Here is a 17,263-nt window from a genome sequence, read left to right on the forward strand (position 1 = left end):
GGTGCAGGTCAAAAAATGGACAAACAGAGAAAGAGTACTGCACGCTTTTTTGCACCAAGTCCCTGAGTGTGCGGTTCGTTCTCTCTCACTCTCTCCACACTCACTGGGACTTTGTTTAAGAAACAAAAGTTTAACTGAAAGAGATACAACATCTCGAGCACAAACAGTGCTCTCCCTCAGGGACCTGTTTGTGCTCTAACCGTTGGATCTCTTTCAATAAAACTTTTGTTTCATACATGAAAAAAATAAATAAAATAAAATATATATATATATATATACACACACACACACACACACACATATATATTTATAGGGTCCTGTGTTTAATTCCCATCTAATATTTAGAGACAGACAGATAACTTCAGAATACCTGCACTCACATATAGGATAGTTTCTAGGGTGTTTGAGAGAAAATAATAATTAGCAAACAAATAGGGTACAGCACTCATTGTTCTTGTTTAAAAAGGTTTTATTTAGCGTAAACTTTATATAATTAGAACTCTTTTTCACTATTCACAGAACCAGTGAGTGCTATGCTCTGTTTGTTTGCTAAATAATTATATGTATACATATGTTAAAATCCTATTGAAACATCACAGGTATGAAACAGGACAGGATAGTAAATCTTTTGCTAAGACTTTGTTTTATGGCCACATGTAATCCAGTTCAAAATGCCACCAACATGTTAGGCAACACTTTTCAGAGATTATATATCAATCACATCACACTCCCTGCCCCAGTGGAGCTAACAGTCTAAAGATGGCCATACACGGGAAGGTTTCACTTTGGTCAAAAAAACAATACTATCTGTAAAAATGGACCCTTTATTGGAGCTCCCTATAGATCCTCTTAAGTCCCTGTTGTATTTCAAATGAGGGGTGGGCACATCCTAACAATGCCTGCCAGAAGCACAGTAGGAGGGGGATAGCCAATCACAGCCCTGCTGTCACACAAGCAAAGACAGGCTTCAGTTCCCTATCAGGTCAGCCTAGCTGCCGATTGGTTTCTATCCTACAGTGCAGCCGGTTCCCCTGCATAGCCTAGGAAAGAAGGCAGTAGAAAGTGGGACAGATGGGCTAGATTAGTGGGGTATTTGGAGAAAATTTAAAAAAATCAGCCTGAAACACAACTTTTTAAAGGAAATTCCTTCTACAATTCATTTGCACAATATTTTTTTCACACAATATTTCACGTTTACACTGCTGCTCTGGCCCCTTCAGAAGAAAGTTAGCCGCTTATCTACCTGTGTATGTGACCTCTCCAACTTCCTCCCCAATAGATAACCTGGCTAAAAATCCAAGTCCAGATATCTATTGGGCAGGTTTAAAAATCTCATTGTAGCAAGTACTGCATAGGCTCAGTTATGCTTTCCTGTCAACTGCATGTACTAGGGGCCATTTCAGTCAACACAAAATGGCCAGTGTCAGACTGGGCCGCCGGGGCACTGGGAAAAACCTGGTGGGCCCCAGTGGCCCGAACCCGATCCCCGCACACCACTCCTGTAGGTCCATAGGTCTCCATCCCTTGACGCACTGAAGGTAAGTGTCACTTATGCACGATCGGGGGAGGGGGTTGGACAGGTGGTGGGGGCCCCTGCGGGGATGGTGTGAAGGCAGGTGCATGGGCTCCTGAAGCAGTAGCCCCGGTGGGCCCTGCTCCCTGCTCCCCCCAGTCCGACCATATCAGGAAAATGTGTAAGGCCACTTTAAGTCATTAAGCTTACTAAAACATTTTTTCATACACCAGTTATCCTGTTTGTATGTTTTTGGGGTGCAGGAGGAAACAAACATAAAAACACCTTTGCAGACAGTACTTGAAAGCCCTGTCTAAGTTACTTCATATAAAATGCTTACTGTAAGTGAGTACACCTGTCACTCTCAGCGGTTCTGTTAGTCCTATATTAATTGCCACAGATGTAACACAGAGGCAAAACACCATTGTGGGCTAAACTAGAACTAACACAAAGCCCAACTTATTAAGTACTACACCTCCCCGAATTCCTTTATGGCAGTACACTGTAAAGGCTGTTGGGAATTTAACGCAAGAAGAACCGAACCTGAGGCCGGGCAAAGTAAGAGCAAGTTGCGCAGTAGAACCCAGATGGAGAATGTTTCAAGCTCCCATGTGCAGTGACCTAGGGAAGGACCCATAGCAACTGTGCAACCCCCCACACCGGGTACCTTTATCCTGCTGTTCTCTCGTGCCTGATGGTGACTGATTTTTTTTTTATTATTATTATTATTAAGGTCGGGGTAAAAAAAAGTTAAAAACCCAAAGTGCAACGGAGAGTCGCTCCCGAACACAGCCAGAAGGAAAATCTTTTACTGTTCCGTTACGAACAGGAACGCTTGAGCGCTGGCTGCGGGGAGCAGTATTGCTGAGGGACCTCCCACACCCGGAAGTAGCGGCGCAGTGCGAATAGAATCCTAAACCAAAGCACGGGATTTTGAATATTTCCATTGTAAGCAGTTCTATTAGGGCTTTGTCTGCTGAAGTAAGTAGTGATGGCAGTATCGCTGTACAGTATAAGGCAGGAGAATCTTCTAACCTGTGGCTTCTATAGTTCCCAGACTGAAGCAGCCTGAGCATCATTGGTGTTAAGAATATACTCTACTGGCCTGGCCCCACACTCTAACATGGGGGAATGAATTAAAAGATGCAGTTTGCCGCTGGCGTAGTAACCCTTAGCATCCCAAAGGGGGGGCCAACGTTGCTGGTGATATGTTTAAAAATAATATGGGCTAGTAAACCTGGGCTAAACTTTGCGTGTCACAATGTTGATAGACAAGTAAAGAGGAAGTAGACTGGGTAAAGCAAATTGCATGACAGTTTTTGCCCCACTCAACTCTTTTCATGTTACATAATGTTTATATATAACGTGTTATGTTGTACATACTACTGTGAAACCCAGATACTGTAGATATTGTAACTGTAGAGTAACTGGGCCATTGACTGGTAAGCAGTTTCATGAAAAATTTCTTTTTTTCCTGTCCTTATTTCATCCTGATTCCAAGCATTTGAGGGGAAGTTTGCCTTTTCAATAAATATAATGTGATGTTTTTCTGCTGGTCTTCATTTTTTGTGTTAGCTTTACATTTTCAAAAGACCATAAGGCACAAGTATATAGTGAACCAAGCATTCATATTGTATTTGTGATACCCTCTTTTTTCCAGCATTAGTTCATTTAATAGGGTTTGTGCCTGTTGTTGCAATTAATTGTGTTATTGTCGCTGTTACAAAATAGACAACACTGAAAATTGTCTCTGTGTGTGTTTTAGCAGAGATAGTTTTCGGTATTGTCTATGGCAGGGTATTTTCTGGTGTTTTGTAGCTTGCTACAAGTAGCTCCACGTCAGAGCCCTAAATAAGGTAGAGTAGGTAACTTCCATAACTATTTTATTTTAGCTTGCATTTCACTTTGTCACCCCTGGTTACATCTTTGGAAATAAAGTGAATCACCAGTGGAAAGGCATACCTGTTGCTTAATTTTCGAACTTGCGCAAAGTTTCCTCCTGCAGGCAACTTCGCATGACTTCATCACGTATGCCTTCCCGCCAGTGATTCACTTTATTGGCGGTGGAAAGGCATTTCGGTGGAGATTAGTCGCCCCTGGAGCCGAGGTTGCGGGCGACTAATCTCCCATGAGCAGTCACCATTACCTGAATTAAGATGATCGTTTCTACTATTATTTAGAGCCATGTTCAAGGATTAAATGTCTCTCGTATCTCTGATGAGTTGGATAATATAAACACTATTTACTTTTCAAGGTATGTTTATTGCTGTTCTAACATTTTACCATAAAAGAACAAATAATTGATACATTTATTTTTTTTTGTAAATAGCCTTATTTTCATTGCAGGTTATAACCATGGCAGTCACTATAAATACTGAGTTGGATCCTGTCTTTTTGAAGGCACTTGGATACCTCCACTCAAAGAGCAAGGACTCTGCTGAAAAACTGAAGGCATTGCTAGATGAGTCACTGTGCAAAGGCAACGACTCTGTCTACCGTCCTCAACCGAAGGTTTAATAATTAATAATTATTTAATATTTTAAAAACAAGAATACATTTGCTTGTAATAGCGTATTGTATATAGTTCTCTAAATGTTGTGACAGTTTATGTAGGTAAAATTTGCTTCAAAGGAAAAGAAATGCCAACACCCCACCCCTCAATGTGTTTATTGGGGAATGGAGTAATTTGCAAATGGTTCTATCCCACTCAGCAAAATTGTACTTTGTAGTTTGCATAGCAAATAAGATATGTGTTGAATTGTGCTCCCTGACTAAAAAATAAGCAACATTAAAACATTTGTGCAAGGAAGTATGTATTGCTGTAGAAGAATTACATAACCCTCCCATTTTTAAGGTTCTCGGTAATAACCCGGAAGAACTGTTGTTGAGGTTAAAGTATAGACTCAAACACCTTGCATCTAAATTTGGGTAAACGTACAAACATAGGTGCAGCTTTGCACCATTGCAGTAATCTATACCAAAATTCCAAAGTTTGCCACCTGTGTTTTTGATATAGTTCCAGGAGGCTTGTCATAATCCAACAATAATATTGTTGGCAATAACCAGTCAGCATATGGAGTATGAAAGCTTGACATATGAAAACATATAGCATATCTCTTTCTTGCTTGCCCTCTTTTTGAATTAAGTTATTTTTAAAGTAATGAAAATTAATCTTTAGTTTATAATTTCTGCAGGATGATTAAGTCGTAAAGAATATTGTTCCACACTTAATGTGTATCTGAAAAATATACCTAAGAAAAGTATGTATGTGAATCTTTTGCTGCTTTTCTTAAAGTAATGTGTTTCTGTTTAAGGAAATGGAGCAGCCCAAAGCAATGTTATCTAAAGTTAAGCCTGAAACAAAGGCCTCTAGCAGCACTCCATCAAGCAGTATGCTAAGCAAACCACTGACTTCAGAGAAGTTAAAGAAGGAGGCTGAGAAGAGATCTGCTGATAAGGTAAAAAGACAAACTCAAAAACTTTGTGTTCGTCTGTGCAATGACTTAAGGTGCGGTCCCCGATTCGACTGAATTTTCTAACCTGCCCGATCGATATCTGCCCATTTTCAGGCCAGATATCTGTCGGGCAGGCCCCTCGTTTCTGCCCCTACATGGGCCGATAAGCTGCTGAATCGGTCCAAGGGACCAATATCGGCAGCTACTATCGGCCCGTGTATGGGGACCTTAAAAGTGAGTGTTTTATTGTGAGTGAATGTCTTCATTTCTTTGTTTCTTCCAAACTTGAGTTTTTAGCCATTTCGATTCAGTACTGCCTGATCTGTCAAAACTGCATTAGTGCTGTGTTTTATGCATATACACATATATTCTGCAGGTTCTGCAGCTTTTAGGTGTCAAACTTTTTCTAATTCAAGAAAGACCGCTAGGGGAAAAATGCCTCGGCTAAAGAGTTTTTTTCCCACGAAACCCCCCTTGAGTTCCTTAACTCGTGGGGTTTCCTTTGTGATTACACGAGGTAAAAGGCTCAAGCAGTCATAAATCGGCCCCTAATTGTTGAGGTCTGTGGCAAACAAGGCGTTTCCTCACTATCAAATTGTGAGATCACCATTGTTTACTTTCCATTGATATCAATGCAATGCACATAAAGTAGATCTGGCTCATATGTCATAACAACAGATGTGCAAGGGTTAATTTTGGTGGCTTCTTATTACTCAACAAGAAGCCGTGCCCCCTGTTTGTGTCATTGATGAGAAACTTTTTGTGCCAGGCTGACTGTGCTTTTTTCTTATTTATAGCTCTTTACAATTTTTTCCAGAACGCAGTCTATTGTTCACTTTAGGGCAGTTGTCATGGTCACACAGGACAGAATATTTTCTTTTGAAATGTAGCACTTTTGCAACATGCACTGTGGAATTATCTAGTCTCCTATAGCAATATATCACTATAAAATTTCACTAGTATTCAGGTTCTACCAAGAGTGTGTAGAACTTTATCTCTGAATTTTCACCAGGGGTATGTATAGCCCCTCAGATACGCTAAGGTGAAAATTGTATCAAAATCACCTGTGCGCTAGTATTTGAAGCAAGTCCCATTGCTAGGCAACTGGGCAATTTCAGTCATTTTCAGTTGCTTTTTCAGTGGGGGGGAAACTGCAGCAGGCAAACGGCTACATTTTTTGTCGTTGGTTTTAGTTTTATATATAGATTTTTATACAATATAATTAGCCAACACAATATGTGGCCATATGCAGTTCAGGCTGGTTCTTATTGCTAGGTTGCTAAAATGTTTGTATTATGTAGAGTATCGCACTGTTATGCAGTCAATTCTGTATTTGTTTGGGCTGACAGATGAAAGTGGAAATCAGTGATGTTATGGATATTCCAAAGAAGCCTCGTATAGAGAAGACAGAAGCTCGTTCTTCCCCTGTCACAGTACAGTTAAGCAAGGATTTGCCTGTGCCAGATCTCTCAAGCTTTGACGAGACCAGTGCTGATGATTTTGCCATGGAGATGGGGTTGGCTTGTGTTGTTTGTCGGTAAGTGTTTATTTCCCTCAGACCTTCTATGTCTGTGTGTTTGAAAAGAATTAATGGGCTAAAAGTAGAAGGCTTCTGACACACTCAGCTTTGGTTTAGCATTCAGCCAGAATACCTATACATTTCTGTGTGATGACCAACCGAATTCTGGCTTCCATATTATTTATGGTGCTTAACTCCTTTAAGCACCCCATCTTCCATTTTCTCTCTATTGTCTTTTCATTTCCTTCTAGAAATTATTAATCTCATCTTCATCTTGATTTTTTTCTTTATAAATCTGATATTCTCCTATATCACCACTATCATGAACCATCTACAGCAATCTGTTTATCTTATTAACTTACAACACAGACAGATACCCTCTGTACAATAACTTCCTTTTTTTTCTCGTTTTGAAACAATTTCATAAGAAGATTTAAACCTAAGGGCTCTGGCACACGGGGAGATTAGTCGCCCGCGGCAAAACTCCCTGTTCGCGGGCGACTAATCTCCCCGAGTTGCCTACCCCTGCCATCCCACCGGCGAACATGTAAGTCGCCGGCGGGATGGCAGATGCGGCGGGGCGATTTGCGTGAAATCGTGCCGCCTCGTCTGCCATCCCGCTGGCGACTTACATGTTCATGTACATTTGTTGTTGACCATGATTTTGTTTATTAATAATTAGCTTATCTTAGTGCTGCAAAATATAGTATTTTCTATGATAATGTTATGAAGCTGACATATGAATCAGAAGTTATGCCTAAATATCTGGAACGGCTAATATCTGGTCTTTGCTAGATTTCTAAAATGTGAAATTTAATGTCACCTTTTTTCATTGATTTTAGACAAATGACTGTGTTCTCCGGCAATCAGCTGGTTGAATGCCAGGAGTGCCACAATCTGTACCATCAGGACTGCCACAAACCACAGGTCACAGATAAAGATGTGAATGACCCACGGTTGGTGTGGTATTGTGCTCGCTGCACAAGGCAAATGAAAAGAATGGTAAGTCTTTGAGGTACAGGTGGTAATGGTCCCGAAAAAGTGGAATTGATTAGCAGTAGATAGAAAGTTGTGATATTCAAGGACTGGAGCAAGATGAGCAAGTTGTAATCTTAAGTGCAATTTCAAGCACAAGTCGCCATGTTTTTTCTGACATAATGTTTTCCCAGAATTTCAGTGTAATTGTGGTCATGAGAGGGCGATGCACCCGGTGCAATTGTGGCTGAAGTGTCTAACGTAACATAATTGCTCTTGCACTTTGATGCAAATCTTGATTATATTGCATTGAAATTTTGAGTTCCGATGGGGTCACTTCTGCCCTTCACAGTTAAAATGTTGGTGTGCGATTCTTAAGATGCAATGGGTTTATTTATCAATTTTTAAATTTGTCAATTTGAGACTTTTTCTAATTCAAATAAACTCACATTTCGAATGCTCGCAAATTTATTAATATGGAAAACTAATTAATCTCTCCCCATGTGCTGCGGCAGTTGACACAGGCCACTGTGGGAGCCCTGGAGCTACCTCCTGGTTCAGAGGTGGTGGTAGATGCAGGGTTCACCTGTGTCAGTGTTCGAACCCTGATAAAAGAAGACCACTGTATTTTTCTTTGTTTGAACCCCATACACAATGGGCAAGTTAGCAGCTAAAGTTGGTTTATGTATAGCCACCTTAAATTATACTGTGTGTTTAGAGGTTATAAATATCCAGTTTGTAGTTAAGGTGCTACTCTTATAGATCATGTCTTTCATTCTAACCAAAGGCACAAAAGAATCAGAAACCCTCACAGAAGCCATCCCCATCAGCTGTATCTGCAGTGACACCTGTAGCAAAGGATCCCTCTGTTAATAAACCTGAGCTGAAAGCTAAGCCCGATTCTGCAAATACATTCTTAGCTTTCAAGAGAGCAGAAGTTAAGGTATGTTTTTATAGACTTTTATTGCTCCTTAAAGTGAATCTTTCATAAACATTTATTATTATATCTATTATCAAACTTGTCTCATAAGTAATGAGATGTTTGCATAGTATGTTTGTTGTGTTATGGTAATACATTGCTGCTGAAATAAATTGCAGTTGCTTTGCAATGTTTAAAGTTCCATGTTTCCTTGTTGAGTTCATTAAATAGAGCTTGTGCTTCATACTTTTTGCTTATTGTTTTAATCACAAAAATCCAGGGGCCAAACGATCGAATTATAATGACGGGCATAGGCAAAGTCGGTCCGGGGACCGCATCAGCCAATGCAGTCCTCAATCCGACTAGATTTTCTAACCTGGCGGATTTCAGGCCAGATATTGGTCGCGCAGGCCCGTCAGTAGTGCCCATACACGGGCGGATTAGCTGCCGATTCGGTCCGAGGGGCCGATATCGGCAGCTGCTATCGGCCCGCGTACGGGGACCTAAAGTACAAACCCTATTGATTGCACTCATGTTGAAGGGCTATAAAGGGCTACAGCGAGCAGGCAATATATGATTGACAGCTCAGATTTTTAAATACATTTAGAACTGGTATGGATGATTTCATTAACAAAAGAATTTGTTTTTTTTTTGTTTTTTTTTAAAGGACTTTTTTATTATACAGGTTTTTATGTGTGGGTGACAGGTCCCCTTTAAGCTCTGCCTGTGATTCCACAGGGTGGAACTCCCAAAAGGTGGCCATACACGTTCAGATATTAGTTGTCGTTTGATGAATGTTTGGATATCGATTGTATGTTAAATGCAATGACCTAAAACTAACATTCAGACTGAAACTGTGGGATAAACCCCTAAAAATAACAAATCGGAGGATGTTCTGAACATGAAATAGTTGACAGACACCAATTGTACAAAAGTGACTTCCTGGAAATGCTTTGTAGCTCCCCCAAGGATATTGTCAGATACACAATACATGCGCAGATTTTATCGTTATCCGACAAAAATGTTCTAACCTGTCTGATCAACTAAATGACTGATCGCCATGGTATGAAAATTATCGATCTATGTTTCAGTGCGTGTATGGCCAGCTTAAAGGAACAGTAATACCAAATGATGTATGTATGTATAACTCTATTTAGAAAGCCCCACAAGGGTACACAGCGCTGTACAGTCTTACCAAATTACAGGGAGGACAAGAGTTATAATAAATAAATATATATAAATGCACAGGGAATAAGTGCCATGTGGTATGAGACACAGAAAAACTGGGGGCAGCCATTAAGAGGAGAAAAGGCACAGGTTACATAGCTAGCAGATAACAGATAGCCTCTGTAGACTTATCTGTTATCTGCTATGTAATCTGTGCCTTTCTTACAGCTTAAGGGCCGTGGTAGACAGGGAAGATTAGTCGCCTGCACAAATCTCCCCGATATGCCATCTCACCGGCTTGAATGTAAATCGGCGGTGGGGGCAACTTCCCGAAATCGCGGTGCCACATATGTATTTACATTCAATTTACATTCAAGCGGGTGGGATGGAATATCGGGGAGATTAGTCGCCCGCGACAACTGAGATTTGTTGCAGGCTTATTTATATAAACTATAGTAGGGTATATGTAGCAAACGCACAACTTTTACCAGTGCAGGGCAACAGTGCATTTTATTTTAATTACTTTAAAATGCTTTTATTTTTTGTTACTGTTCCTTTAAGTAAGTGTAATGTAGAGCATCAGACTTCTGTGAGCTCCATTGTGAGATGCAGACAGAGCTGTAGGTGTGATTGGATTGTACCAACCAACCCAGCTTTCTGCATTTCATGACTGTTAATTAATATTTTGTTTTGGAGACTGTGTTTTTTTAACCTTCAGAGTTTATAAAAGGATCAGTGTGCCATCTGGCAAGCAATATTTTGTTTAGAGATAATAATGAAGGAAGTAGGTGGTGTGTGCTGAGTAAATCAGTTTTTTTTTTTTTTTCTTTCAATATGATTCCATATCACAGAGATAGCGTTCTCAATATATTATCCAAAGCTTTGTTCCCACCACATGCTCAATGTTAATATTTAAATATCCCAGATATAGCGCCAGGCCAGCTATAAAAATGTATAAGAAAGATGTTTATTTTGCGGCCCTCTTGTTGCAATTAAACACCAACTCCCAAGTTCTCGTAGTGGAGTCCTTGTTTGCAAACAGCCAGAAGATTAAATGTGGGATATCTGTGCATAATATATTGTTTCTGTCGCAGGCCTCTTCAGCAGTTTCATCAAGTTCTTCAAATTCTGGTGTATCATCCTCCTCTGCCAGTGGCCTGACAGGTTGGGCTGCATTTGGAGCTAAGACAGCCAACGCTGTGCCCGTGTTAGGCAAACTAGGAACAAGCTCCCAGGCAACCAGTGGAAAGCCTCCATCACTTTCCTCAGTGCAGAAAACTGGAGCAGCACCAGGCCTTGCGCCTTCTAAACCAGGATCAATATCTAAAAGTGGTTCTGGGGGAAGCAGCAGCAGCAGCACAATACCTATAAAGCCATTGCCACCACTCATACTGGGGAAAACAGGACTCAGTCGTTCTATGAGCAGTGACAATGTCAGTAAGACAGGACTCCCTAGTCCTAACCCATCATCCGCTGGAAGCGTAAGCAGTCTTAGTAGCCAGCTAGGAAGTAACAACGGAAGCAGTAGTGCTGCAGGAAGCAACGTGACCTCTAGCAACAAGGTGGCTGTGGATCCCAGCATGCAGCTGTCTGGAGCAAAAGGTCCAACCTCACAGGAGTCCCAGCTAAATGCCATGAAACGTCTACAAATGGTTAAAAAGAAAGCAGCACAGAAAAAGCTGAAAAAGTAACTTTTCTTTTTGAGCACACTACTGTGAGTGCAGGAAGGATGGATTTCTAATCCAGTGACTTTCAAATTATCCTTTTGAAAAGTGAGAGAAAAGTAATATTCCCGGGACATTAGCCTAATCTCTGTTTCTATGTAACTAACTTGTAAATAAAACCAGTTATGTTGAGGTTGGACCGGTTGCCCCATGTGTCTGAATTGCTCTTAGTATTCTGTCAATATTTACTCTATAATCAATGTTTCCAGGCTGTTCTGCTTCTCGGGTGTTACAGAGCAAGTACACAGACCCAAATAGTCAGGCCAGTCTTAGAATGATGGGCGCTATAACATCACAGTGAAGAGAAAGATGGCCCCAAAAGGCAAGGCAGACAAGTGCCAGCCAAGATACCAGATAGTGAAAGTTGCATGCCAGGGCCACAGAAATTATGTTTTGAAATGAATAACACATTTATGATTATGTAAATATAAACATTTATTATATATTAACATTTGTGTATATATATATATATAATTTTGCATCTCAACATCTATTTGTACATAACAGCTGCCCATCTCTTTTACACAAGTAATCAAGATCATTTAGACAATCTAGTAGGACATCATATTTCTTGGTCAGATCTATACACAATAGCTATTGGTTACATAAAATTTAAAAGTACTAAAGAAAAGTGTGATGTCAGGTAGTGAACAAGAATGTCAATTTCACCTGGATTTAGGGGAAGCCATATTGGTGTTTTGTTTACCACATGAAAGGTTTATCATGTTGTGCTAAAAGCATACTGAAAATTGGAAAAATTCAGCAGCTACAAAGAGATGTAGCTAAAATGGCATTTGCATGGACTGAAGTTATTAAACACTGACAAAATATGTCTGGTAGATTCCTAAAATGGGCATTTAACTTGTTTTTGTCATCTGAGCAAACAACTAGTGCTTCTATATCAATAGTGGGCAAATTTGTATCTAAGAAGTACCCATAGCAACCAATTAATACCCATAGCAACCAATTAAATGTTTGTTTTTATTGTTCTACCTGCAGCTGTCTGAAAAAAAAAAATCAAATCGCCGACTGGTTGCCATAGTTTGCTGGCAAGGTACACATTTGACTGTAAATGAGCCCCATTGATTTTATACTCTATAACAGTGCTGTCCAACTGGCGGCCCAGTTGTGTTGGCAATTATGTGCAATTCTCTTCTGTGCATATCTGCTTTTTTATAGAATATACAGTTCTTTAGGATAATCTGTGTGTGGCTATATGATGGTACTGTTTCTTTAGTTGCTATGGAGAATGCCTCAAATGAGTCCCACAATATAGCCATTCTGCATACAATTGGCCTGACTGCTAAATGGGCACATTGCCAGCGAGATTGGCTGTTTATGAGTAGCTAAATTGGTCATAATATGTCCTCATCCAGTTACTCAGCACTCTGATCAAAAAAAGGTGAGTTTGTGTATCCATTTGGCCCATGGGCATATACATACACTAACAGATCTTTGGTCAAATGGAACATGTCCCTGCCCCACAGCTTGGCACCAGAAATCAGGTCACTTGGACCTACCACCAAGGAACATGTTGGGCAGTTTGCGTAAAAATCCTCTAGTATCAAATAGCCAATTTGCAGAGAAACATGTAAAATATACACTTAATAGATTGCTGTCTTTCAAAGGTAAATATTTTATTTACTAATGGAACATATCTCTAAGATATTGCTCAAGCTGTTTCATTTACCTTTGTTTTAATTAACTTTTAAAGCCTAAAATTTTATTCCAGTGATGCTGTGAAATGTTTCTATAAATATTATATTCAAATAGACAGCCCTGCGCTCTAGTAAAAAAATATATTCCAACTCCTGCCTGGTTATAGTTTCCTTTAAAATATCTATGGAACAAAAAAATAGGCAATGTTACAAATAAACCCTAAAAGATTGTTCACCCTTAAATTAACTTTTAGCATGATGTAGAGAGTGACATCCTGAGTCAATTTGTATTTGGTCTTAGAATGTTGTCAGCTATCTGGTTGCTAGGGTCCAAATTACCCTAGAAAACAAGCAGGGGTTTAAATAAGAGACTGAAATATAAATAGGAGAGGCCTGAATAGAAAGATAAGTTATAAAAAGTAACAATAAATTGTAGCCTTGCAGAGCAATAGTTTTTGACTGTTGTGGTTGGTAACACCCCCCCCCCCCCCTATTTGAAAACTGAAAAGGTTCAAATAATTCAAAAACTAGAAAAGTAAAAATGAAGAACAATTGAAAAGAAGATGCTTAGAAATGGGCATTTTATATCATGCTAAAAGTTAACTTGAACGTGAACTACCTCTTTAAGCCCAGAAAACACTGATTGGTGCCAGAAGCATGTTTAATGCACTAAATATATATATATATATATATATATATAATATGTAGCATTTGTAATAACCAGCATGAAAATACATGGAAATAAAATATATGTAAAAAATGCAAGTGCATGTTACCAATTATTAATATATAAATTCATTTTAAAATTCATAACGTTATATATCAGATATCATTTGCTGACGGAATTCAACTACCTTCATATACACCATAAAATCTTATATTAATAGTAAAATAGTAGTTATTTAAAAAGAAAAAAAAGCTCAGTGATCCCATAACCTGCAATAATGAAAGTGTTCTGATTAAGTTAACCCCTGAATAACAGTTTAGAAATGGAGGGGGACTGAGCCTGCGGTTGAGTAAGGTAAGAGCTAAAGTTTGGATAGCTCCCCCAACTCATTACCGGACCTCATGCCGCTTGTAATACGCAGAATATGGGAAATATCCCTCATTGTACGGATGCAGTAACTGCACTGGTACAGGTTGTTAATGTTTGCTTACTCTGTAGTTTGTCAACCTTTCTCTCCAGCAAGCTGGCAGTGTCACCGGTTAATATTTTATTATCCATGTACCATCTGCTAAACCTGTTATTCGTTCCCTAATAGAAAGAATGAGAAATGCTCAAAATATGACACCACCTGACAGCAGCTCTAATTGGCTAAAGCTGCTTGGCATAATGATAGTATTTTGCACAAATCTGCCTTTATCTCTGTATATATGCTTTGCAGTGGTGATTTATACTGTCTGTCTGGAGCACATGTGCTCCTGAGTTCACTTTGCTCTTTGTTTTATATTTCTAAAGTGTCGTAGGTACATACTTGCCTGTCCTTTCTTCTACCACCTGAGCTGGTGTTTTTTCAGGAAACCAGCTGTACAGTTAACCTGTCTGTGTCCTGCTACAATAGTAAGGGCTCCAAATGTGTCACTTTAGTATTGGCTACACAGTGTGCCCCAGTATTAGACTGATTAGATTGCCGGCTTAGGGAACAATAACATCACTGTTTAATCATTTAAACACCAGAAACTATGGAAATCTCTCAGTAGGAAAACCATGTAATTTCTGTGATAGAAAATATTTTGTGTCCCTTTAACTTCCTAGTAATTATAAATAGTGACATTGGGTGCTTGCAGAGGCAGCCTTACTGTACCAGTAGAAGCTGTAGTTCACATTCTCTATCAAAATCCTCTTTTGCCAAAACTCTCTAAGTCTTTCTTACACAACAGAATTATTTGGGAGTGTTAACCTTAACCTACTGCATGAGGTGATGGTCAGACATCATTGTTCCAAACCAAACTAACTGCTAATGGCAAGGAACAGCCATAAGAAAATCACAATGCCCTCATTTTGCCTTGTTGATAGAAAACATATATATTGCACAGCTAATAGTTCTGAGTTTCTTGGTTCAAAAATCCCAGTAAGAAGGACCCCTTCCCTGTTTTATTTGTGTGCTTTGCTGAGAAGCCCTGAACCTGTTCCCATTACTAGAGGCCTAGACAGAAATGCAAGGCATGTCAGCTAAAGTAGAAAAGTGCATTTTATAAAAATGAGCTAAAATGAGTGTTGGACAGTAGGTTCAAATATGTCAGCTGCTTCTGAATATGATATGTGTAGCAGCTTTATGGAATACTAACGGAGAGTAAAACATGGGCCCTGTGTGCAGGTTTGCATGATGCACCTATAAGCGGCATATGCATTCATTCACATTCATTCTAATAACGTAAAAAAACAATTAAGTGCATTAAATAAAAATAACTTATACAAAAGAGAATCCTTCCTGAAAGATCTAACAAGTTATGGTAAACATGATGGTCTGTGATCGGGGATAACCCTCTTGTTGTTGAACAACTCCCAGCATTCCTCAGCAGAAGGGTTTTTGGAGCTATAGCTTGACAACAGCAGGAGGGTCACATGTTGGACATCCCAGAGAGAGGTAGGCCATGTTGCAGTAGAAAAATACTTAGCAAGACCTTCATGTTTCCCACAAAACCCTTCATTATCCATCCCCTTGTAGTCCTCGCTAAATGAAATGTTCTTAAGCGTATGTCATCTTGCCTAAGTAGTTAGCTGGCACATAACCTTTCTGGCCATGCGCTTCTCCAAGCCACCATTCCTTGTTGCCACTCTGATCTGAGAATTGAAGGATCCTGACTCGTTGATTCTCTTGAAGGCTGAGCTCCTGTTGGCTCCGAGCCTCAAAAGCATACACAGCATAGAAAATCTAAAATGTAAAAAAGTACAATAAGGTCACACAATTATCAAACTGCTAAATGCACAATACAGATCAAACTTTTGGCAATCTGCTTTTCTCTGTCAGTTGAATTGGTTGGGGCAATTGGGAACATGACAGTATGAGAATTCCTATTGTTTACTTCTGCCTAGAAACCGTGTCCATAATTCTTGTAGAGAAGCTACATGTGTTTGGATTCAAAAACCAGGGTCATAATTCACTCATTCAGACACTTTCTGTATATTTGGGAAGATTCCTATTGCCCTTGCCTTTCCACCTTGCTAATAATACTCACTTCATAATCATCTCCATTGAGTGAACTGTCCCCATCACATTCATGAAGCATGTCAGCATCCCCATTAATGGAGGGATTACTTTCACTTGTACTCCCCACAGAAGCTCTGCTATTTCTGTCCCGGGGTGGCCGTGGCGAGACAAAAAGGCTGAAGTTATCAAAATCATCATCACAGAATGCGCTGTCGGGTGAGTCCTTTTGCATTTTTCCTGGATGATGTGGTTTCAGGAAGGAGGAATAGACATATCCTTGTACAACTGCAAAATGGAGAAAAAGAGAACTGGTGAGATTTTGCCAAGTCTGAAATTTTCTAAAATCACCCTAAGCCAGTACATTTGTGAAATCCATGTGCATACAATGTTTAGTTAGAAACACTATCTTTACTCAATAATACTGTAACCCTTTCTTGGCTGTAACAAGCCAACAGCACGACTAGATAGGTCTAGAGCGTGGGGTACACGAGACTCAGTCCTTCAGGATGGGCCTTCGCTATGTGGAAGTAACCAAACGGAGCTATGGTGTAGTGCAACTACAACCCACTGTAGCTGTGTGCAGTGCAGAATAACAAATGGGCGCCAGAAGGTTCTTGCAGTTTAACAGTAGAACTGGTTTATTTTAAGCAACAAGCATATTGCAGGTTTATGCAATATACTCACACACATCAGTTATCATAGCAGTTCTCTGAGGACAGCACAGAGAGGGTGCACACCCGCTCCTCCCAACTCCCCTTGAGCCTGGGCAGGATCAGTGCCACCGGTTCAGTTGCTCACTCTGTGGAACAGTCAGCTGGATTCCACTCTCCTCAGGCCCCACGGCAACTTTGGATCAGGGTTCAAACTACCTGCCTCCTAGGTCTAAACCGTGGCCCTACAGGGTTTAAAGCCATAGGGACTAGTTAACCCTATGGATCCCTACAATACTATTACTAAATAATACATAAATAAAATTACATTGGGACTGTCATTGGCCAGTTTTAGTCTTAACAAGTGCTATAACAGGGTTGACTTATACTGTATATGAGCAGCAGTTCTGAATGTTTTCAGTAGCCATTGAGGGTGCATTTGGCTTTTTTTTATTATGGACATGTAACTTATTCTACAATAAAGATATAGTGATTTTATTATATCCTGTCAATGTTGGATTGATCATGTGC

At 39.8% G+C, this 17,263-nt stretch overlaps 3 protein-coding genes across 12 annotated transcripts in view; 1 reads left to right on the plus strand and 2 right to left on the minus strand.

Moving 5' to 3' along the window:
- Positions 1–2,569, minus strand: part of gstcd (glutathione S-transferase, C-terminal domain containing) — a 54,532-nt gene extending 51,963 nt beyond the window's left edge. For 2 of the 4 annotated variants that reach the window (XR_001925008.2, XM_004911089.2), the window contains exon 1: positions 2,181–2,292. The gene's annotated coding sequence lies outside the window, so the exon portion shown is untranslated. Of the gene's footprint in view, positions 1–2,056; positions 2,141–2,180; positions 2,293–2,548 lie in introns of those variants that run through there. The other 2 variants (XM_031903124.1, XM_002934765.3) reach the window with 2 other exon arrangements.
- ints12 (integrator complex subunit 12) lies at positions 1,946–11,412 on the plus strand. 7 transcript variants are annotated; one of them, XM_031901594.1, is made up of 8 exons: positions 2,405–2,494; positions 3,694–3,767; positions 3,843–4,024; positions 4,828–4,971; positions 6,318–6,505; positions 7,330–7,489; positions 8,250–8,405; positions 10,643–11,412. In XM_031901594.1, the coding sequence occupies exons 3-8, from the start codon at positions 3,869–3,871 to the stop codon at positions 11,237–11,239; spliced, it is 1,401 nt and encodes a 466-aa protein (XP_031757454.1). In that variant the 5' UTR covers positions 2,405–2,494; positions 3,694–3,767; positions 3,843–3,868; the 3' UTR covers positions 11,240–11,412.
- A 2,741-nt stretch (positions 11,413–14,153) lies between these two features.
- arhgef38 (Rho guanine nucleotide exchange factor 38) overlaps positions 14,154–17,263 on the minus strand; it is a 35,713-nt gene continuing 32,603 nt past the window's right edge. The window contains exons 13-14 of the mRNA XM_002934776.5: positions 16,111–16,367; positions 14,154–15,806 (exon numbers count right to left, since the gene is read on the minus strand). Of these exons, the coding sequence (XP_002934822.2) occupies positions 15,621–15,806; positions 16,111–16,367 (443 nt within the window). The 3' untranslated portion in view covers positions 14,154–15,620. The remainder of the gene's footprint in view (positions 15,807–16,110; positions 16,368–17,263) is intronic.

The sequence above is a fragment of the Xenopus tropicalis genome, chromosome 1, assembly GCF_000004195.4.
Source record: "Xenopus tropicalis strain Nigerian chromosome 1, UCB_Xtro_10.0, whole genome shotgun sequence".
In the NCBI taxonomy this organism is placed as follows: domain Eukaryota; kingdom Metazoa; phylum Chordata; class Amphibia; order Anura; family Pipidae; genus Xenopus; species Xenopus tropicalis.

Excerpts from the sequence above, each read along its gene's own strand:
- ints12 (XM_012965144.2), top strand. Across the intron at positions 4,025-4,827 it reads TCTACCGTCCTCAACCGAAG|GAAATGGAGCAGCCCAAAGC; the intron begins GTTTAATAATTA and ends TTTCTGTTTAAG. Across the intron at positions 8,406-10,642 it reads TCAAGAGAGCAGAAGTTAAG|GCCTCTTCAGCAGTTTCATC; the intron begins GTATGTTTTTAT and ends TTTCTGTCGCAG.